At 46.7% G+C, this 23,090-nt stretch overlaps 1 protein-coding gene across 1 annotated transcript in view; it reads right to left on the bottom strand.

Moving 5' to 3' along the window:
- Gpatch1 (G-patch domain containing 1) overlaps positions 1–23,090 on the bottom strand; it is a 56,867-nt gene that overhangs the window by 12,320 nt on the left and 21,457 nt on the right. The window contains exons 9-15 of the mRNA XM_004659962.2: positions 20,399–20,478; positions 14,714–14,918; positions 11,683–11,976; positions 10,004–10,182; positions 8,906–9,033; positions 6,437–6,573; positions 6,025–6,191 (exon numbers count right to left, since the gene is read on the bottom strand). Of these exons, the coding sequence (XP_004660019.2) occupies positions 6,025–6,191; positions 6,437–6,573; positions 8,906–9,033; positions 10,004–10,182; positions 11,683–11,976; positions 14,714–14,918; positions 20,399–20,478 (1,190 nt within the window). The remainder of the gene's footprint in view (positions 1–6,024; positions 6,192–6,436; positions 6,574–8,905; positions 9,034–10,003; positions 10,183–11,682; positions 11,977–14,713; positions 14,919–20,398; positions 20,479–23,090) is intronic.

Raw genomic sequence — 23,090 nt, forward strand, 5'->3', positions numbered from 1 at the left:
CAGAGTTCTCCAGGACACTGAGTAATATGGGCTGATTCTCCAGTTGGCCCTGGGAAAGGAGAAGCTCTTCCTGTGCCAACAGCAAGCCTATGCTCTGAGACTAGCTGGATTAGATTAAGGACACAAGCTAGTCTACAGGGACCAACTAGTGTGAGCCTTGAAAGTAATGATGGCTCTAGACCCATCTTTCAGATAAAACAGGAATATGCACCCCTAGTGGGGTAAATTTGTGACAGGGCATTTATGTCATCTTTTTGTTTTTAATTTAATTTCAAAGAGAGAGAATTGGTGTGCCAGAGCCTCAGCCACTGAAATCGAACTCCAGAAACTTGTACCACCTAGTGGGAATGTGAAACCTTGCGCTTGCCTTACCTTTGTGTGTCTGGCTTACGTGGGATCTAGAGAGTCGAACATGGGTCCTTGGGCTTCGGGGCAAGCACCTTAACCACTAAGCCATCTCTCTAGTCCCCTTTTATATATCTTAATGTTCCTAAATTCTCATTTAAATAATTAGGTAAAAAATTAGGGGTTGGAGAGATGGCTTAGCAGTTAAGGTGTCTGCCCACAAAGCCAAAGGATCCCAGTTCAATTCTCCAGGACCAAGTAAGCCAGATGTACAAGAAGGCACATGCATCTGGAGTTCATTTACAGTGGCTGGAGGCCCTCGTGTGCCCATCTCTCTTTCTCTCTCTCTCTCTCTCAAATAAACATATATGTTTAGGGCTGGAGGGATGGCTTAGCGGTTAAGGTGTTTTCTGCAAAGCCAAAGGACCTCGGTTTGATTCCCCAGGACCCACATTAGCCAGATGCACAAGGGGGCATACACATTGGAGTTTGTTTGCAGTGGCTGGGGGCCCTCGTGTGCCCATTCTCTCATTCTCTCTCCCTTTCTCTGTCAAATAAATAAAATTAATAAAAATAAAATATTTTAATATATATATGTGTTTAAATAATAATAATAATAATTAGGTAAAAATTAAAATAGAGATGGGAAGATGGCTCAGCAGTTAACGATGCTTGCTTGCAAAATCTGCCAGCCCAAGTTAAATTCCCCAGCATCCATGAAAAGCCAGACACAAAAAGTGGCACGTGTCTGCCAACAGGAAAACCCTTTCACAAACCCCCACACACACCCACAAATGCACACTGAAAAAGTTTTAAGTGAAAAAGAGAAGGGAGAACCTGAAGAGAAGGTTCTGTGGTTAACAATGCTTGCTGGCAAAGCCTGCTGGCCAAGGTTCAGTTCCCCGGCCACCCACATAAGCTGGATGTAAAAAGTGACACACAAGTGTCTGGTGTTCATTCGCAGTGGTGAAAAAGGTTCTAATGCCCACCCATGTACACATTTAAACAAATAAATGGACAGTAAAATAACAGTTGAGGGTATAGTTCAATGCATGAGGCCCTAATTTAATCCCCAAGAGCACACATGAATAAATACGCACATAGACACATGTATACTCCCATGCACCTGTATGTACATGCAAGAAAATAGTCTCACGACCGTGGAAGTCAAGGGAAGACAAAGGATTGCTCCTGGGCTAAGGATCCTGAGGAGACACATGAAAGCAACAGCCACAAGTGAAGCTGAGCTGTCTCCTTGCTACAGGAAAGGACAGTACGCAGACAGCAGCTGCAACCTGCATGCCGCTGAGAATGGACAGCAAATATGTAACGTGGCGGCACTGCGTTCCCCATCCCGATGGGTGAACTGTGGTTACAGAGAACATCCTTCCTTGGAGGAAGCACAGGGGAGATGGGACAGCTACTCTGCAACTGATACTCAAGTGGCTCAGGAGCAAAGTTATCTGCTGCAATCTTTCCCAAAGTTTTAAAAAGTACACAAAAAATCAGGAGAGCTGGCCATGAAGTACACACAATGATTTTAACAGCTCCCAATTAAAGTAACAACTCTAATGCCTCCATGGCAAGCCACAAGCACCATGTCTACGCCACATGCAAGGTCAGAAATGGCATGCTACCTAGCTCCCGCCTACGTTCAGACACTTCCAGCCTCTGATGATGTCCATAACAGTAAATGTGCAGCGGAACGTTACGGTGTTCCTGTGATAGTCAAGTCTCAGACAGCTCCAGGAGCTGACTTCCCCTCTGGGAAATAAAAGAGCTGTAGTAACAAGTGACAACAATGTCTACTTGTAAATCTTCCTCATACAGCCCAGGATGGTTCAACAAGCAACCACTATAACCATAATTGTAAGAATAAAGAAAAAAGACAATTGTAAAAATGAGGCAAATAAACAGAACTTTTGTAATCTCAGCAAAGAAATAAGATATTAAGAAAAGCCAAGGGGCTGAAACTGGTAAAATGGCTCAATGGTTGTAGGCACTTGCTTGCAAAGCCTGCTGGCCTGTGTTTGGTTCCCCAGTACCCATGTAAAGCCAGGTGCAAAGTGGTGTATCAGTCTGGGATTTAGGTGCAACAGCAAGAAACCCTGGTGTGCCCAGATGTGTATACACACACACAAAAAAAAAAAAACAATAAGAAAAAACAGATGGGTATTTTAGAAGTGAAAAATATGGTAATCATTTTTTAATTCACTGCTAAGGCTGGGCGCAGTGGTGTGTCCTACAGTCCCATCGACTCTGGAAGATGAGGCTGGTGAAGCCCACAGGAGCCCAGGAGCTGAAAAACAGCCGGGACAGAAAACAGGACCCTAAGATCCTAAAACAAGCAAGGAAAGAAAGAAAAAAAAAACCCTTCATTGCCTGGATGAATGAGCAGAGTGGAAAGGATACTGGACAAAGTCTGTAAAGTTGAAAATGGAAAACAGATCAATAGAAATTAACTGCTTTGAACAAAAGAAGAAACTGACTAAGATGAACAGAACTTGTCAGAGGCTATCAAGGGGTCTACTGATGACATCACGAGTCTCCCAGCGCCTGGGTAGAGAATGCTGCACAGGTGTTAAGTGGGTGGGAGGCGTAGAAACTTCAGGAGGTGGGGCCTAGGTGGAGGAAGTAGATCCCAGGAGATTATATGTGGTTCTGGTCCATCTCTCTTTCTGCTTCCTGGCTACTGTGAGATGAGGTGAGCAGCCTCTGCCACCAGCTCTCACTGTCGCCATGTTAATTCCAGACACCCGGTGCCAGGTGAACGTGACCTGAAACTGAACCAGAACAAACAGTTCCTCCCCTACTCGGGTCTCTCAAGTATTTTGTCACTTCAATGCAGAGATAATTAGAGATGGGAATATGAGTGTGAAGTGGAAAAGGAATCAGAAAAAAAGTAGTCATGACGTGGTGGCACACTCCTTTAATCCCAGTACTTGGGAGGCAGTGGTAGGAGGACTGCCAAGAGTTCAAGGCAGCCTGGGACTGAGTGAACTCCTGGTCAGCCTAAGTTAGAGCAAGACTTCACCTCGAAAAACTAAAAATAAATAAATAAATAAATAAATGAAAATGTCTCATGTTTGGTTAAAAAAGAAAAAAACTCAAGAGATACAAACAGTCCCACAAACCCCAAACTCAAAACAAAAATACCTGCCTGCACTGAGGCACATCATAATCAAACTACTAAAAAATAAATTAAGAAACTACAGATCTCTCATCAAAATCATGAAGGCCAGAATGAAGTGGGAAAAAACCTGGGAAAGGTCAAGATAAATTCTGTGTCTGGGGACACAGGTCAGGGGTAGAATGCATGTTTGGCATGAAATCCCCAACTCTGCAAAATTAGCAGGTGGAAGCCACAACCTCATCCTCCCAAGCTTTTTCATTAAAAATAAATGTCCAGAATTCTGTATTTAGCAAAAGCATCCTCAGGAATACAGACAAAACATAAGCCATGCTCAGATGAAGGAAATGTAATCACTGAGACTGTTCTAAAAGAAATGCACAAGCAAGTTCCTGAGAAGGAAGCGAGGGAGGCGACAGACGTGGAACTTCAGGAATGAAGAAAGAACCACACAAACAGCAAACAGCTGAGTAAACAGAGCTGACGGTCACCTCCACATCAGCTCTTTTAAAATCTGCATGATGTCAACAGCAAAAATATCATCACTGGTTACAGTTTTCATTGTATGGACATAAAAAACACCATACACATAAACTGGGCGTGGTGGCGCATGCCTTTAATCCCAGCACTCGGGAGGCAGAAGTAGGAGGATCTCCAAGAGTTTGAGGCCACCCTGAGACTAGTCAATTCCAGGTCAGCCTGGGCTACAGTGTGACCCTACCTCGAAATCCCCCCCACAAGAAAAGAATACCATACACATAAAAGGGGACTGGGGACTAGAGAGTATAATGTTCCCACACCTACCTAAGTGACAAGGAGTAATTCTTTTTTATTGTTTACCTTTTTAATTATTATTTTATTTTTGAAAGAGAGACAGAGAGAAGGCATGCCAGGGCTTTTTAGCTGCTGTGAGCAAACTCTAGATGTGTGTACCTCCTTGTGCGCATGTGCAAAATTACATGATTGCGTCACTGTGTGTCTGGCTAGGTGAGACCTGGAGATTCAAACAAGTGTTCTTAAGCTTTACAGGCAAGCATCTTAACTGCTAAGCTATCTCTCCAGCCTGAGTAATTCTTTTTTTTTTAATATATATTTTTATTTGTTTAAGAGAGTGAAAAAGAGGCAGAGAAAAGAAAGGAAGGAAGGAAGGAAAGAAAGAAGGACAGTATGGGTGTACCAGAGCCTCTAGCCACTGCAAACAAACTCCTGACATGTGCCACGTTATGCATCTGGCTTTACATGGGTCCTGGGAAATTGAACCTGGGTCTTTTGGTCTTTTGGTCTTTTGTAGGCGAGTGCCTTAACCACTAAGCCATCTCTCCACCCAATAAAAAGTAATTCTAAGCAAGACTGAAAAGGTAAGTACGTACATGGTATTCCCTAGAGCAACTGCTAAGACATATACTGAGATCCAGTAAAAATAAATAATAAATTCAAGTAAAATGCTAAAAAAAAATAAACAAATAAGTTAAAAGAACACAGGAGAGGAGGAATAAAGGAACAAAATGAGTGAAGACCAGCCAGGTGTGGGAGCACACACCAGTAATCCCAGCATTTGAGAAGTGGAGGCAAGTGAGCCGGGCGTGGTGGCGCACGCCTTTAATCCCAGCCCATCGGGAGGCAGAAATAGGAGGATCGTCGTGAGTTCGAGGCCACCCTGAGACTACACAGTGAATTCCAGGTCAGCCTGAGCTACAGTGAGACCCTACCTCAGAAAAAAAAAGAAAAAAGAGAAGTGGAGGCAAGAGAGTCAACTGTTTAAGGCCAGCCTCGTGGAAAGTTCAAGACCAGCCTGGGCTATATCTGTAACAAGACTCTGTGTCAATGGAAAAAAAGAAAGAAAAGAAAAGCCAAAGCGCCCCAATGCATATTTTCTCTATTCTCTCCACAAAAATTACATTTATTATTTGGAAAATTAAATCTAATATGGGGCTGGAGAAATGACTCAGTGGTTAAGGTGCTTGCTTGCGGAGCCTAAGAACCCAGGTTTGATTCCCCAGTACCCACATAAAGCAGATGCACATGGTGGTGCATGCATCTGGAGTTCGTTCATAGTGTCTAGAGTTCATAGTGTCTGGTGAACACACTCTCTCTCTCCCTCTCAAATAAATAAATAAAGATAAACTACATTGGAAATCTAATATGAATACACTGAGTTTTGCTTCAGTGACTTATGCTAAGTGAAAGCCAATCTAAACAGGAGTCTATGACCTTTCCTCCGTAACGGAAGCCAGGCCTTCATTTCTGGATCCAGTTACTTCCACTGAAATGATGGATGCCGACAGGCATCGGCCTACAGCCTGCAGGCCGAATCCACCTGCATTCTGTTCCCAGAAGTAAGTCCTTACTGGAGCACAGGCATACTCACTCACTCACACGTTGCCTAGGAGTTCCTTCATACGCAGCAGCAGAACTCAGCAGCCACACAGACTGCAGGAGGAATGCGGAGCCCAAGGCTGCACATGGGGAACATTTGCAGCATGGTGACTGAGCAGGGAGACACATCACCACAGAGAATGGCCAACAGGGAGACAACCTACACCCCATACCTTGTCTGAGAGCGCAGCCGGGCCCTGCTCATCCTCTTTGTTTCCTGAAGGACTGGAGTCTGGTTTTGGTGGGCCAACTTTTGACCTAGCCAAACTTAAAAATTCACTAATGGAATCTTCCTTCTTCTCTTGGTCGGATGTATCCCATCGGGATGGCTTCCTGGATTCTAAGAGGCAGATCGAGGACATAACAATGGAGTCAGAAAAGCAAATTCTTCATGACTGGTCTTTCAACCAGTATACCTGTGTGGGCCAGCAAGGCACTGGGGAACAGCAGGGGCAAAGTCCCAGCCCCAGAGTCGTTCTCTTAATCAGGAAGGCACTTAGCCCCAGACCACCCTCTCTGTCTGTCACCCAGCAGATGAGGGGTTGAGACCCTGCTCAGCACCCAGACCCCAAGACGCCTACTCACTGTCTGCCCCTTGGAGCTGCGGTGCTTTTGCCCTTGGTGCTGGAGCTGAGGGCACAGAGGTTGTCTCTGGGACTGTCAGAAAGTTGAAGACTGAATATTTATCTCGCTTTACTCGTGGCAAGCCAACTAAAGTTGAGCTGCGAGTAGAAAAGAAGAGATATTTAGTAACAGCCGTTATGATAAAGTCCACTTGGTATGAAGCCTGCTTTCTCACACTTTCCATCCACTCTCCTAGTAGAGTAACAGATCCCTGAGGTGTTTCCACCTCTCAGAGCAGCTCAGGAAGTATGAGTGCCTGACGTTTTTGAGACAGGGTCTCCTGTATTACAGACTATTAAAGGCTGGACTCAAACTTGCCATGGAGTCAAGGACATCCTGGACTTTTGATTCCCCTCCTCTGTTCCACCGCTCCTGACACATGTGGTACTAAGGACTGCTAGGCAAGCCTGTCTCGGAGCGCTGTCCCCAGCCCAGAGTGCCTGATTTTAGGCCCTGGGACTTTTTCTCACAAGAGTTAGGGCCAGAAGTGGTTTCGGTGGCTGTTGTTATGTTCTTTTTGTTTGTTTTGTGGGTCTTTTTTTTTTTTTTTTTTGAGTTAGGGTCTCATTCTAGCCCAGGCTGACCTGGAATTCACTATGTAGTCTCAGGCTAGCCTCGAACTCATGGTGATCCTCCTACCTCTGCCTCCCGAGTGCAGGGATTAAAGGCATGGGCCACCACGCATGGCTCAGGACCAGAAATTTTTGTTTGTTTGTTTTGGGTTTTTGAGGTAAGGTCTCACTAGCTCAGGCTGACCTGGAATTCACTATGTAGTCTCAGGGTGGCCTCGAACTCATGGTGATCCTCCTACCTCTGCCTCCTAAGTGCTGGGATTAAAGGTGTGTACCACCACACCTGGCAGGACCAGAAGTTTTAACTTCAAAAATAGATTTGCAGGCTGGGGAGATGGCTCAGCAGTTAAGGTGCTTTCCTACAAAGCCTAAGACCTGGGTTCAATTCTCCAGTACCCACATAAAGCCAGATGCACAAAGTGGTGCATGTATCTGGAGTTTGTTTGCAGTAGCTGGAGGTCCTGGTGCACTTTTGATGCACAAAGTGGTGCATGTATCTGGAGTTTGTTTGCAGTAGCTGGAGGTCCTGGTGCACTCATTCATTCTCTCTCTCTCTCTCTGCCTCTCTCTCTCTCTCTCTGATTGTAAATTTTAAAACATTAAAAACTTACAGATTTAGGGCTGGAGAGATGGCTTAGCAGTTAAGGCCCTTGCTTGCAAAGCCCAAGGAGCCAGGTTCAATTCTCCAGTACCTGTGTAAAGCCAGATGCACAAGGTGGCGCACGCATCTGGAGTTCATTTGCATGGCTAAGGGGCCTGGTGCGCCCATATTCTTTCTCTATGTGCCTCCTTCTCTTTCTCTCTCTCACACACACAAATTAATTAAACATTTAAAAAAGAAAAAAATAGATGTTTCCCTGAAAAAAACATACTTACATTTTCAGACAAAGGGTAATTCAATCATTTATGTTTTCTGGTAGTATTTTAATCAAAAAGATGTTGAACTTTTATGAAAAGAATTAGAAAATATAAAGATCCAGGCTGAGGATACAGTTCAGAGATAGGAAGCTTGCTAGCTTGTACATGGCCTAGGAGTTAATCCTAACATGTACACAAACACACACACACACACACACACACACACACACACACACAAATGAAAAAATGCAAGTAACTTTTATTTTTGTCTTTTGAGGTAGGGTTTTACTCTAGTCCAGGCTGACCTGGCATTCACTCTGTACTCTTAGGGTAGCCTTGAACACATGGCAATCCTCCTGCCTTTGTCTCCTGAGTGCTGGGATTAAAGGCATGCGCCACCATGCCCTGCAACAAGTAACATTTTAAATGTAAGCTATATGTGCAGCCTGGCTTTGGTTTGATGTTTTTGGCAGGTTTTTGTTTGTGTTTTGAGGTAGGGTCTCGCTCTAGCCCAGGCTGACCCTCGAATTCACAGTAATCCTTCTACCTCTACCTCCCAAGTGCTAGGATTAAAAGCATGTGTGCTATGCAGGGTTGGTTTGGTTTTTAAGGGAGGGACTCACTCTAGCCCAGGCTAACCTGGAACTCACCCTAACTCCAGACTGCAGCCACTTAAATTCGCAGTCATCCTCCTCCCTCAGCCTCTCAAGTGCTGGGAGTGAAGGTGTGTGCTATCACCCAGCTCATTAAGTTTTTGTAAGCAGACATCACTGAGTTTCACATCTTAAATATGGAATAGATATCTGGACAAGTGTTGCTTTTTTTTAAGTATTGGATTAATACAAGGTAAAATAAATGTGTAAAATTTGTAACTTCAAAGGTTTACAAGTAAATCCTAAATCCTCTAGCAAAAGGAAATGTATGACAGTGTGTAAGAGGGGAAGTGCGCTTTAGTGGAGGGTGCACCTTTCAATGGTGTAGACAGGTGCATCTTACTCACCCTGGGTAAGGGTCAGGCACGTTAAACCTCCTACACAGAAGCTTGTCAGGGTGCCACTCAAACGTGTCTCGGGTGAGCTTCCCAAACATCTTCATCTTCACGGCAGACTGTTTGTCATTGACATCATTCTAGGGAGAGACGTGCATCTGTTTCAAGTGCTCACAGAACTGACCTCACTAGTCTTCCATTTTAAAAATGTCAAGCTTGCCGAGTGTGGTGGCACAAGCCTTTAATCCCAGCACTCGGGAGGCAGAGGTAGGAGGATGGCCGTGAGTTCAAGGCCGCCCTGAGAACACATGGTGAAATCCAGGTCAGCCTGAGCTAGAGTGAGACCCTACCTTGAAAAAACAAAACAAAACAAAAAAGTCAAGCTTCATTCCCTGGCACTTCCACCAAAAATAAATAAATTCAACAATAAAAATGTCAAATTGGGCTGAAGAGATGGCTTAGTGGTTAAGGCACTTGCTTGGAAAGCCTAAGGACTCAGGTCCAATTCCCTAGTATCCACGTAAGCCAGATGCACAAGGTGGTACATGCATCTGGAGTCCATTTGCAGTGGCTAGAGGTGCCCATTCTCTCTCTATCTGCCTCTTTATTTCTCTCTCTCTCTCAAATAAATAAATAAATATTTTTTAAATGTCAAATAATGGTCTGGAATAATCTAAGAGCTCATACTGTAATGCTGTAACATTTCTGCTGAAGTATCTTGAAAGTGAAAGCATCAAATTGCTTCTTACTCTATATGCCATGTGTATTCTGACCACTTTACTGACTGGTTTTAAATGAAGGACACCCGTGAGTTTGAGGCTAGCCTGGACTACATAGTGACATAGTGAGTTTCTGATCAATCCTGGCTACAATGAGACCCTGCCTAAAACAATCTAAAAATATGCAGGACTGTGTATGTGTATATATATATGTACATGTATGGGTGTGTGTGTATGTAAATGTATATAAATATTTAGCTGCATGGTATTTTGATTTTAAACTTCAGTAGGGGCTTGGGAGTATATCCTAGTGGTTAAAGCTATGCACAGCATGTGCTAGACCTTGAGTTCAACTCCTAATGCTGCAAAAAGTAAAATAAAATTCACAGACCTCTTGATCTCTTGGAACCTCAACCTGATCCGAATCGTCTTCCTCCTTGGCGTGAGTGAACCTGGAGGACAAGGTCGCGCTGGAAGACACATACAGCTGGGCTGCCCGCGCAAACTCCTCCCGCTCACGGCCTCGCTCCCACTCGGTCATGCTGGGGTCCAAGCATTGTTCCAGTGCATCTATGGTACAGGAAACAACAAAGCTTCACTTTCAGGAAACGCACAGGCAAGGGGAAGGGAGACCATCTGGTGGACACCATATCACCCTGTGTGTTTCCTCAGTGGAAACAACTCTGCCCTAGTCATTGTGGGCACAGGTGTGCTAGATGCAACTTCTGGGGGACACTGCTCTTTTCTTCAACAAGATGCTTTCATTGAATTCTACCTAAAGAGGCCCTCAAGACTGGGCCTTCTCCATAGAAAACCATGGGAGAAGCCAGGAGTGGTGGTGCACACCTTGAATCCCACCACTCAGGAGGCAGAGGCACAAGGTCGCTGTAAATTCGCAGTCGCCCTAAGACTACCCAGTGAATTCCAGGTCAGCCCAGGCTAGAGTGAAACCCTACTTCAAAATAACAGAAATCAGATAGAATAAAAAAACACGGGACAGCCCGGCGTGGTGACGCATACCTTTAGTCCCAGCACTGGGGAAAGCAAAGGTAGGAGGATCAACATGAGTTCAAGGCCACCCAGAGACTACAGTATTCCAGGTCAGCCTGGGCTAGAGCGAGACCCTACCTTGAAGAACAACAACAACAAAAAACAACCCGTGGAAAAGTCACCACAAGCTCAGCTGAGGCCTTGCTGCCCACTGTGCCAGCTGTGAGCAATGGCACTCGGTGCTTGGCCTCGGGGAGACAGTATGCGGAGGATGGCAGATCAAGGGGCAGCGCTCGGGCCACGCAGCTGCGGCCTCCACCCACGCTGGGATGCGGCCTCCGGTGCTCCCGCTGCCTCGGGGTTGTGCTCCTGAAAGTCACCCTCCCCCATGCGCTGTGAGGAAACTCGAAACCTCACTGCTTCGCCAGGCTGAACTTCAGTGGCATTGTCCTGCAGTCTGTCATCGGTGTCCTGCCTGCGGAGGGACAAGCGCCCATGGGCTTCTGTACAGAAAACAGCTAATGCTACAAGCAAATACCTTGTCACTACTCACTATGATGAGTCCATCCCAACTACAGCCCCATGTTTAGGCAGAAAACACTCTCTAACCTTTCTCCTTGTGTGTGTGCACATGTGCTTATGTATAAGCGTGCGTGTGCTGATGTATGTATGTGCATTGTTTCTGAGACAAGGTCTTAGCTCACCAGTCAGACTAGACTGGACCAAACCGTCCCAGCGAGCCAGAGAGCAGGAGTCTCAGCGGCCCTAACGCTGGTACTATAAGAGCACACCACCACATGTGGCTCCTTTTCTTGTTTCTTTTTTGGTTTTCGAGGTAGGGTCTCACTCTCTAGCCCAGATTGACCTGGAATTTCTTATGTAGTCTCAGGGTGGCCTCAACGTCACAGTGATCCACCTACCTCTGCCTCCCAAGTGCTGGGATTAAAGGCTCTCTAGGAGCAAGAGCATGGGTCTGGGACGTCTGCTTCAGATGAGCAAACCGCCGGCAGAATGGGACACACCCACGTTAGCTCTGCAGTAGGAAGAGGACAGCAGAGGACAGCCAGGCCACAGACTCACCGTTCTGACCCTTTTGCATGTGTGCTAAGAACTTTTCGTATCGCTTTTGCTTTTCTGGATCTTTAGCAAAAGGCTTGAAGTTGCTGGCTCTTGTGGCTGCTCCTCTGCCCAAGGTCATGTGCCAAGAGCAATGTCCAAGATCTGACGTGGAGGGCTGCGTTCTGCTGCTTGCAGCACTCTGGGCCAGACTCCTGGCCTTGGCTTGAGCTGCTTTCAGGTCAGATGCCTGCTTCATTTCTTTGATTCTCTCTCTGTCTTTTTGAGACAGAAACTCTAACACTGAAGTAGCCGAACCTAAATAAAAACAACAATAATAGAAAATATCATAAGTATACTTAAATTTTACCACATATATTCGGTGTTACATATTCACGTAATTACAGATGAGGTTTATGTTGTTTCTCCACCATAAGCTGCTTCTGCTCAGGTGCTGTGTCCCAGCAAAGAGAAGACAAGCACTACAGCCCCGCAGTTCTCCAAACTCCTAATACAGTCACTCCTTTCAGACCTTCAGGAGGCAGCCACAGAGCCCATCCCACAGAGGGAAAAGCTACGTAAGTTACAGACAAGGTGAAGGTGCCCATGTTTATGGTCCTAACTGTATTCCTTCATAATCATTAAAAGCCCAAAAGCAAAGCTGGGCGTAGTGGTACACACCTTTAACCCCAGCACTCGGGAGGCAGAGGTAGGAGGATGGCCGTGAGTTCAAGGCTACCCTGAGATGACATAGTGAATTCCAAGTCAGCCTGGGCTACAGCGAGGCCCTACCTCAAAAAGCCAAAAAACTCTCTCTCTCTTTCTCTCTGCCTCTTTCTTTCTCTCTCTCTGTCACTCTCAAATAAATAAACAAAAATGAACAACAAAAAAAAGCCAAAACAGCTGAGCTTAAGGGAAGGAGTGTGATTTTAGGTAGGAAACAACCCAAAGTGAGGCTGGAAAAGCAGGAGTAAGGAAGTAAAGAAAGGGGCTGTTGAGCTGGAGAAAAGGCTTAGCAGTTAAGGTGTTTGCCTGCAAAGCCAAAGGACCTTGGTCCAATTTCCCGGGACCAACATAAGCCAGATGCACAAGGTGGCACATGCATCTGGAGTTCATCTACAGTGGCTAGAGGCCCTGATGAGCCCATTCTCTCTGTCTCTGTCTCTTTCTCTCTCTGCCTCTTTCTCTCAAGTAAATAAATAATGGGGGAGGGGCTATTAAAGGTACTTGCTTGCAAAGCCTGCCAGCCCAGGCTTCAATTCCTCAACACTCATATAAATATAGGCAGGCATATGATTGCAGTAGCAAGAAACCCTGGCGTGTGTACGCACACAGACACACCCACAAACAAGAATTTAAGAAAAAGAAGACATGATGGGCTGGGGAGATGGCTCAGCCACCAAAGGTATTTGTTGCTTGCATGCTTGCCAACCTCCCCCACATAGATCCTGATGCAAAGTGGCACATGCTTCTGCGATGCCAGTGCACCTGCTAGGCAAGTCTCAGCCTCCTTGATGCTGGGATGACAGGCTAGCACAGGCCACCACCCTCACCGTGCCCCCGCTCTCTAGGAGCAAGAGCACGGGCACAGCTAGGCAAGCCCGCGGGCCACGGCCAGGCTGATGAGCAAAAGCAGCGCCAGGGAACCTGCTTTCCTGTGGGGCAGCCTCCTCGTGGCCGAACACAGCACCAGCCAAAAGCAGCTGACAGGAGGAAAGGACTGATCTTGGCTTACAGTCCTGAGAGGCCTCTGTGGGGGCAGGGAGAGGTGTGGAATGCACAGAGGCTGGACATCACCTCCACTACGGCAGGTGGAAAAAGGCAGCAGGAAAGTGAGCCGGGTTCTGGCAAGGGGAAGCAGACAAAACCACCCCTAAGCTGGACCCCAACAACACACCTCCTCCAGCAAGGTTCTACCTCCAAGTGTGCCACCTGGGAACCAAGCATTCAGAACATATGAATTATGGGGGACCCTAAATTCAAACCACCAGTTACTAAAAAGGCAGAAAGAGAGGGCAGACACCGTGAGGTTGTCCTCTGGCCTCCATATGCACAACACTGCACATGCATGCCCATGTGCACACATACATGGCCCTCAACACCCACACGTATGAGTTAAAAAATACAGACCCAGCTGGGTGTGGTTGCACATACCTTTAATCCCATTACTCAGGGAGGTAGAGGCAGGAGAATCACTATGAGTTCAAAGTCAGCCTGGCACTACAGAGTGAGATCCAGGTCAGCCTGGGCTAGAGTGAGACCCAACCTCCAACACACAAAAACAACAACATAAAAAAAGGAGAAAAAGAAAAAGAAAAAAAAAACCTTCAGGCCTGCAATCTCAGCATTGAGGAGACTAACACAGAACATAGTAGGTCTGAGGCCGACGCGTGCTACGTAGTGAAGCCCTATCTCAATAAGAAAAATAGCTGGCGTGGTGGCACACACTTTTAATCCCAGCTCTTGGGAGGCAGGGGCAGGAGGATCACCATGAGTTCATGGCCACCCTGAGACTCCATAGTGAATTCCAGGTCAGTCTGGGCTAGAGTGAGACCCTACCTCGAAAAACTAAAACAAAGAAAACAGGAAGGCTGGGAGATGGCTCAGCAGTTAAGAGCACTTGCTGCTTAGGCATAAGGACCTCTCATGGCACTAAACTCCCCAGAACCCACAGAAAAAGTGGGGCGTGGCCATGCAAATCTGTAACCCTAGTCCACAGGGCAGGAGAGAGAGACCAGAGAACAGCTGGGATTGCTGACAGACAGCAGCTCCATGTTGAGGGAGAGACCACATCTCAGGGAAGTAAGCAAATAACCTTCTCCGCTGACCCACACTCCACACACACACATCACACACACATACATCACACACACCACACACACCACACAGATACTCCCCACACATGTGAAAAATGGGAAGGAGCGCACATTCTTACATAAGCCCATGGCTTGTGAGACAGTACAAAAAGCATGTAAAGAAGTTGGGTGGGAGGAAACAACTTCCCCATAAAGCAGATTACTTTAAGCATAATGACTTCAGTCATTATGGCACATACCTTGAATGGGGGTCTCTCCAAGCAACTCCCCTCTCTTGGAGGCATTGAGCAGGTGCCTACTCTGTGTCCCTGGGTCTTGTCCTGCCTTTCCAGATGACTCGGATAACACTTGAAGTAAGTGAGAGTTCTCAGAGGTTGCAGCCACCATAGGTCGAAAATAATGCACCGGCCGATAGTCCTTTGGCAACTGAGGAGGTGGATATAGCTAAACAGAGCAACAGAAAACTCAGGAAATGCAGGCTGCAAAGTCGCATTGGATTGAACCAGGAAAACCCATAGCCTGTGCGTTACTAGCCCCAGCCAGCAGGTGTCCAGCACTGGCACAGCCCCTCCACGTGTCCAGCGGGCATCCATTTGACCCTGGAGGCCACCAGAACCACACTGTCCGACGGGCACACATTTTGGACATCACCTCTGCTCTCTTCTACACAGACGCTCATATGTGTGTGTTATATGACGGCAGCAATAAAGATGTAAGAGAACATGGTGCTGTGACCCACGCGTAGACCAGGACACTTGAAAGCAGAAAATCAACAACCGCATGGTTCAAGGTTTTGAAAACAATCCCTTCACTGGGCTGGGGAGGTGACACAAGGGACGAAGCACTTGTCATTCAAGACTGAGAACCTGAATAGGGGTCCCCAGCACTCTGGGGGGGGGGGTGGCAGAGACAGGGACAGCCAGGGCAAGCTGGCCAGTGGAATCAGCAAACCCTGGGCTCAAGTGAGAGCCCTTGCCTCAGTCAATAAATGGAAAGCCAGGCTGGAAAGATGGCTTAGCAGTTAAGGCATTTACCTGCAAAGCCAAAGGACCCCAGGTCGATTCCCAAGGACCCACGTAAGCGAGATGCACAAGGGGGCACATGCATCTGGAATTTGTTTGCAGTGGCTGGAGGCCTTGGCATGCCCATTCTCTCTCTCTCTCTCTCTCTCTCCCTCCCTTCCCTCCCTTCCTCCCTCTGTCTCTTTATCCCTCTGACTCTTTCTCTTTCTCTCTCAAATAAATAAACAAATAAAAGTTTAAAAATAAATAAATGGAAAGCCATTGAGGAAGACACCCAATGTCAATCTCTGGTCTCCACCTCTGCATATACATGTGCCCAGACACATGAGAACATGCATTCACACATGCACACACAGCACACAATCATAAACATGTAAAAAAAAAAATAACCTTGAAATTAGGTACTTTCAAAATGCAGAACGGTGGGCTGGAGAGATTGCTTTAGTGGTTAAGGTATTTGCCTGCAAAGCCAAAGGATACAGGTTCAATTCCCCAGGACCCATGTTAGCCAGATGCACAATGGGGGCCATGCATCTGGAGTTCATTTTCAGAGGCTGGAGGCCCTGGCATGCCCATTCTCTCTCTCTTTCTCTTTTCTCTGTCAAATAAATAAATAAAAATTGAAAAATTATTTAAAATTCAGAACAGGGGGCTGGAGGATGGCTTAGAGGTTAAGGCATTTGCCTGCAAAGCCAAAGGACCCAAGTTCGATTCCCTAGGACCCATGTTAGCCAGATGGGGCACACAACAGGGCATATGCGTCTGGAGTTCATTTGCAGTACTGGAGGCCCTGGCATGTGCCCATTCTGTTTCTCTCTCTCCCTTTTTCTCTGTCAAATAAATATTAAAAAACAAATTCAGAACAGAAGCCAAGTGTGGTGATACACACCTTTAATCCCAGCACTCAAGAGGCCAAGTTTGAGGTCAGCTTGGGGCTACAGAGTGGTTCCAAGTCAGTGTGGGCTAGATGATACCCTGCCTCGGTTAAATAAATAAATAAATTTTATGGCTCCATTTACGTCCAGATTGAATTGTTAGACCTTGCTTTTTGATTGAAAATACTTTTTAATTCAGAAGCTGACTAGAGCTGGGGATGTAGTTCGACTGCAGAGTCCCTGGCTAGTAGGTATGAGGCCCAGGTTCTAATCCTCAGTAGCCCCCCAGGAGAACAGTCTAGGGTGATGAGGAGCTCAGAGGTCAAGTGCTTACCCAGCACAAATAAGGCCTTGGGTTCAATCCCCAGCACTGAAAATGCAAAAGCTGAACAAACTGAAATTTGCATATATTTGGAGTATTTGAGAGTTTGTTATTCTGAAGACACTGATAATGGCAGGATAGCTGTTACAGGGCTGGAGAGGTGGCTTACTGGTTAAGGCACTTGCCTGCAAAGCCTAAGGAGCCAGGTTCGATTCCCACATAAACCAGATGCACAAGGAGGCACATGCATTTGGAGTTCGTCTGTGGTGGCTGGAGGCCCTGGCACACCCATTCTCTCCCTCTCTCTCTCTCTCTCCCTCTCCCTCCCTCTCTTTCTCTCTCTCTCTCTCAAATACATAAATAAAAATACTTAAAATAAATAAACAAAGAGAAGAACATCTGTTAAAGGAAGGGGCTTGTTTGGTGGGTGCTGGGGTCACTCCCAGGGCCGAGGTGGTAGGCAAGCGGTCCACCGCTGCGCCGCCTCCCCGGACATCTGCACTACCTGTCTCCCTTGCTCTTGGAACATCAGCATATGTTAACAGTTCCACTTAGGTTGATTTCTAGATTTTAAAGCTTCCTATAAGTGGGGATCAAGTCAACTCTGGGCTCTGAGCAGGTGATAGCCTATCCCTCTGTTGCAGCACCTGGTCCCAAGTGCACTGGCCTGAGGGAGGCATTGACCCTGTGCAGATGCCTGCATGCCAGCTCTCTGATATGATGAGGAAGGACTGGAATCACCCCTGCCAGGAAGCCTTTTATTTTGGTACTGAGGATTGAAGCTACGGGCCTCGTAAAATCTAGGCAAGCGCTCTACCCTGAACTGACTCCCCAGAAAGGCATGCTCACCTGCAATTAGCTGCACTGGCTCTGACACACTGGAGACTTTGCTCTGTTTTGTGGTGCTAGGGGACAGAACCCCGTGTATGCCCGACAACAGCGCTAACCACTGAGCAGATCCCCAGAAGTCACTTGGTATCATATGGACCTGATGGCCTCAGATTCCCCACCAGCCAGCAAACATTCTCACGTTCGCCCACACAAGGGCCCAGAGAGCACCGCACGTGCAGCTCAGGACTGCCCCGTGAAGAGGGAGAAGGCACGGATGGAGGCAGGAGGAAGGGAGGGCTTGGCAGAAAGGAAGGGTGTGCTCATGACTTTTTTTATGAGACAGAGAAAGAGAACTGACGTGTCATGGCCTCCAGCCACTGCAACAGAACTCCAGATCCATGCACTGCATGCACCAGCTTGTGTGCATGTGCAAGCTTGCACATGGATCACCTTTGTGCGTCTCGCTTAGGTGGGATCTGGGGAGTCAATCCTGGGTCCTTAGGCTTTGCAGGCAAGCGCCTTAACCACTAAGCCATCTCTCCAGCCTCCATAACTCTTCTTTACATCCTACACGAAATTCAAAGTATTTCTCTCCTTCTGCAAGTCATTGCTCTGTCTGGCCTATGGACCCTTTCGACCACACAGAAAGGAAAACTTGCCCATCTGTGAAAGGCTGGGAAAGCAGCCCTCTGAGTTGACCCTGCCCAAAACCCTCACCAGCAGGGAGCCACTAACAAACCCATATTTGGCCGTTTAAGGTACTTCACCTACTGAATTGCACTGCACTGCACAGTGAGGGTGTCTGGGCCCTCACAGGACAGCTACTTGGGCCTAAGTTATGTGAGTGTGCGTGTGTGCGCACACGTGAGTGTGTTCCATCTGGGTGTGGAGACACCGTCACTTGGCTTCTCCTGGGCATGCAGCCTTTCCCCTGAGGACCCCACACGGGGCTTGCTTGTCCTTGAGCACTAACACCGCGCCGTCTTAGGCTGTGCTTCCTCACATCCGTGTAAAACCTCTACATCTGCCCCTAACGTGGCTTGGTGTTTCTGATGACGCCAGCAGCAGCTTATGAGGTGTGCCACGCTTACATTCTGCTCACTGTCTCAGCGCTGTCACCAACAACTACAAACCACAGCTGATGAAATGAAAAACCACAGGCCACATCTTCCAGGCACTTACCAAATATTTGCTGAATAAAAAGCAAAAGGCTGATAAAGTCTGGAACAATCTGAATAAGGAGCGCCAGCAAGGAACTGCCAGGCACCCTTCTGAGCTGGCTGGCACCCACACCTGCCGAGCACAGGCCTTCAGGGAAGCAGACGGAGAAACCTGCTTGCCCTGAGCACGTTTTCACATGTGACCGTAACAAAATCTCACAAAACAAGACCGCAGGGAGAGAGGCAGACTTCCCCTGGGAACCGACCCACTTGCCCATGGCTTCTCTCCTTTCTGTCCAGCCCCTGCTAAGAAGCCCAGGGAAGCCAGTCTCACTACTGAGGGGCGTTCTAGAGCACCCAGGACTGGGCTCCGATGGCTCTTTCGAAGCTTGTACCTTTCGTTACATCAAGTTCACTCTCCCACCGGTTTCTAATGTATGGCCCTCTCGTTCCTTGTTATCATCTAGGTAAGGGCTCTGCTACTGAAATGTATCCCAGCCCTGCTTTTAAAGGAAGCAGTGTCTTTTTTATGGAAGTAGACACTCACTTGTAATTTGGATTTAAAATTAACAATTCCATGTTTTCAACACAAGTTTCTAAAGCAGAACATGCTCATTCATCCTCTATCATCTCTCTCACTCTCCCCCTCCCCCCCCCCCTCACCAGGCAAACATGACCTCATGTAGTCCAGGCTAGTCTGGAACTCATTACATGGCAGAGGATGACCGTGAACTCCTCATCCTCTTGCTTCCACCTCCAAAGTGCTGGAATTGCAGCCTTGTGTCACCACACCACCCCTTCCTCCTCTTCTTTTTCTTCAAGGTAGGCTCTCACTGTAGCTCAGGCTGACCTGGAACTCACTCTGTAGTCCCAGGCTGGTCTTGCACTCACAGCGATCCTCCTACCTCTGCCTCCCAAGTGCTGGGATTAAAGGTGTGCACCACCATGCCTGGCTTCTTTTTTTTTTTTTTAATTTAAGACAATGTCTCACTATTTAGCCCAGGCTACCTGCAAACTCTCAATCCACCTGCCTTAGTCTCCCAAGTGCTGGAATAAAAGGTGTGTACCTGGCTTTTTGAAAACAGAATTTCCGCTGGGTGTGGTGGCACACACCTTTTAATTCCAGCATTTGGGAGGCAGACACAGGAGGACCACCATCACGTTGAGGCAACCCTGAGACTACATAATGAATTCTAAGTCAGCCTAAGCTAGAGCGAGACCCTACCTTGAAAAAAATTTTTCCTGCTTTTCAATTAATATGTGATAATAACTCGCAGAACAGCAAATTAATTAATTTATTTATTTATTTATCTAACACAGGGTGACAATAAACTACCCAGACTGGTTCCAAACTCATGCTTCTCTTGCCTTAGCCCCTCAAGTGCAGATTTGCACCAATACACCCAGCTTTCTTTAGAAGAATTTTGAAGAAATAAAAAATGTTCATAAAGATACATCCATAAGGCCGGGCATGGTGGCACACGCCTTTAATCCCAGCACTTGGGAGGCAGAGGTAGGAGGATCACCATGAGACTACAGAGTGAATTCCAGGTCAGCCTGGGCCAGAGTGAGATCCTACCTTAGAAAACCAAAAAAAGATACATCCATAAGAACATTCATACAGCCTAAATTATCAATGAAAAATAAATGTAAATACATAAATAGAAAAATAAATATTACAAGCATCAGATCAGTAATATAAGGGTTTTCTTACTTTTTTTGAAGATAAAGGTTTAGAAGCCAAGGAAAATCCATCCAAAATTTTGCCAACATATCGAAGATCTCTCTCAGGTTCTACAAAATGATATCACTGATTAAATGTGCAAGTAGAGGCAATTAGAGTAAGACAAAAAGATATGAACTTCCTATGTCCAAGAACATAAACAGTGCGTGTCACTGGTGAGATCACTGGCTATAAGGGGAGACAGAATGACATTTAAGCCCTCACACCTCTGTTGACACAGTGACTGGCAGCCAGGCCTAAACCGCCCTGAGCTGATTAGCTGCTTCAATCTCCCAAGACAAGCTCCCGACACTGATTGCCCTTAGAAAAAGACGTCTGAAGCCGGGCGTGGTAGCACACGCCTTTAATCCCAGCACTTGGGAGGCAGAGGTAGGAGGATCGCAATGAGTTTGAGGCCACCCTGAGACTACATAGTGAGTTCCAGGTCAGTCTGGGCTAGAGTGAGACCCTACCTCAAAAAAGAAAAAAAAAAAAACAAAACAGAAAAAGACGTCCGGTCCTGTGCCTACAGACACTCTATGGAGTAAGAGGCCTCAAGTAAAACCATGCAAAGGGCCTTCCCAGGCCCAGGGAGAAATCCTACCCACACAGTCCTTTCTTAGACGGCCCGAGGAACCCAGGGTCACTGCCCAATTTCCTTAGCAACAATCCAAATAAAGCTCAGGACAACAGCCAGCTTAGCTCAGCCTGTGATCTAACCCTGGGACAACTATTGTCTTTCACAGATGAAATGCTAACAGCAGATAAAGAGATGGAAGACAACGCCCTCTGACTGCTCAGAGAAGGTGATGGTCCACTGGTCACAGAGATAAAGGCAATGCACAAGATTTCCTGCGCAGTGAGTATATATGCCATAAGACTTATTACAGCCCTATTAATAATTGCTAAAAAAAAAATTAAAGTCAACCACAGATATTGGACAAGATCTATTCTCTCATGCACACACACACACACACACACAAAATCCAATTACAATGTGCTCATATTAAAAAGCGTGGGGAAAACAAGCCCATGCCGTGGAACTGCAGCGGCCCAGGGAGCGGGAGGAGGAGCCTGGGAGGACGAGGCGCAGGCGGAAGGGCTGGGGAGGCTGCACATTTCAGGCGGTGCTCCTCAGGCTTCACGGGGGACAGAGGGGACTCTGTCAGCATGGACGAAGGTATTATATTAGAGAAAAGTGAAAGATTTGCCGGGCGTGGTGGTGCACGCCTTTAATCCCAGCACTCAGGAGGCAGAGGCAAGAGGATCGCTGTGAGTTCAAGGCCACCCTGAGACTCCACAGTGAATTCCAGGTCAGCCTGGGCTACAGTGAGACACTACCTTGAAAAACCAAAAATAGAAAAAAGAAAAGTGAAAGATTTGCCTCAGAAATCAGACCTAAATGCATGTTATCATATACTACTTAATACTATAGGAGAGATAGATTAAGGTTACTAATTTAGTTAATTGATATACTGGCTATGGGATATAATCAATGTATAGATATTATCAATTCATTCACCCATCAGTTTCTAAACTATGCTCAATTAATAATTAGTATATTCTATTATTAATTAACACACAGTTATTAACATATTAATAACTAAGGCATAATGATAAACATAAACTACATATTAATTATAATACAATGCAGTATTTATAATACATGAATGTTTTATATCTTTGGGGAAGACTGGGGGGCATGGAGATGAAACACAGGGCGCTTTCCTTGCAAAGAAAGCACTATATAACTGAGCTATTCCAAGCGCTAGCTATCTGAAGTTATAAAACCAATTCTTGGTAGAAAACTCACTCGGAAACTGCAGGCAAGAAAAGGTAGCCTGACTGCCACTCCCGCAGGGCCTGCTCACACGGACCTGCGTACTCTGCTGGCGTCATGTGTGGAAGCCTGGGCTCTTCATGTGGATGACCAGAGACCAGTCACACTTAGAGTCCCTGCTAACTGTCCTGCTGTGTGCCAAATCTCACAGGCTAGCTTTGAACTGTGATCCTTCTGCCTCAGCCTCCCAAAGACCTGGGATTACAGGTCCTGCCACCAGGCCCAGTCAATGAGAAGATTTTTATTTATTTATTTTTCAATCAGTGAGAGACTAAGACAGAGAGAGGGAGGTAAGAGATTTGATATGTCAGGGCCTCCAGTCACTGTAATTGAACTCCACACCACATGTGCCATCTTGTGCACATGTGCAATCTTATGCACTTGCATCACATTGTGTGTTTGGCTTATGGGGGACCTGGAGAGCCGAACATGAGTCCTTAGGCTTCACAGGCAAGCGCCTTAACTGCTAAGTCACCTCTCCAGCCCCGATTTTTTTTTATCTCCCTCTAGCTCAGGATGACCCAGAACTCACTATGTAGTCTCAGGGTAGCCTCAAACTCACAGCAATCCTCCTACCTCTGCCTCTCAAGTGCTGGGATCACAGGCGTGTGCTGCCTTGCCCTGTTGATGACCAAACAAAGGCTTTGTGCATGCTAGGCAAGCGCTCCACTGACTACACCCCAGCCCTGGATGTTACTTACTCAGTCTGTGGATCTACATGCCAAACACCAAGTTATGCCCTTTACTCCTCACAAGCTCTGAGGCAAATTTAACCTCCTTTACAGAGAAAGGCCCTCATGTCCAGAGAGGTTAGGAGCCTTGCCCAACATCATCCAGTTGGGC

The sequence above is a fragment of the Jaculus jaculus genome, chromosome 7 (genome assembly GCF_020740685.1).
Source record: "Jaculus jaculus isolate mJacJac1 chromosome 7, mJacJac1.mat.Y.cur, whole genome shotgun sequence".
NCBI classification, from domain to species: Eukaryota; Metazoa; Chordata; class Mammalia; order Rodentia; family Dipodidae; genus Jaculus; species Jaculus jaculus.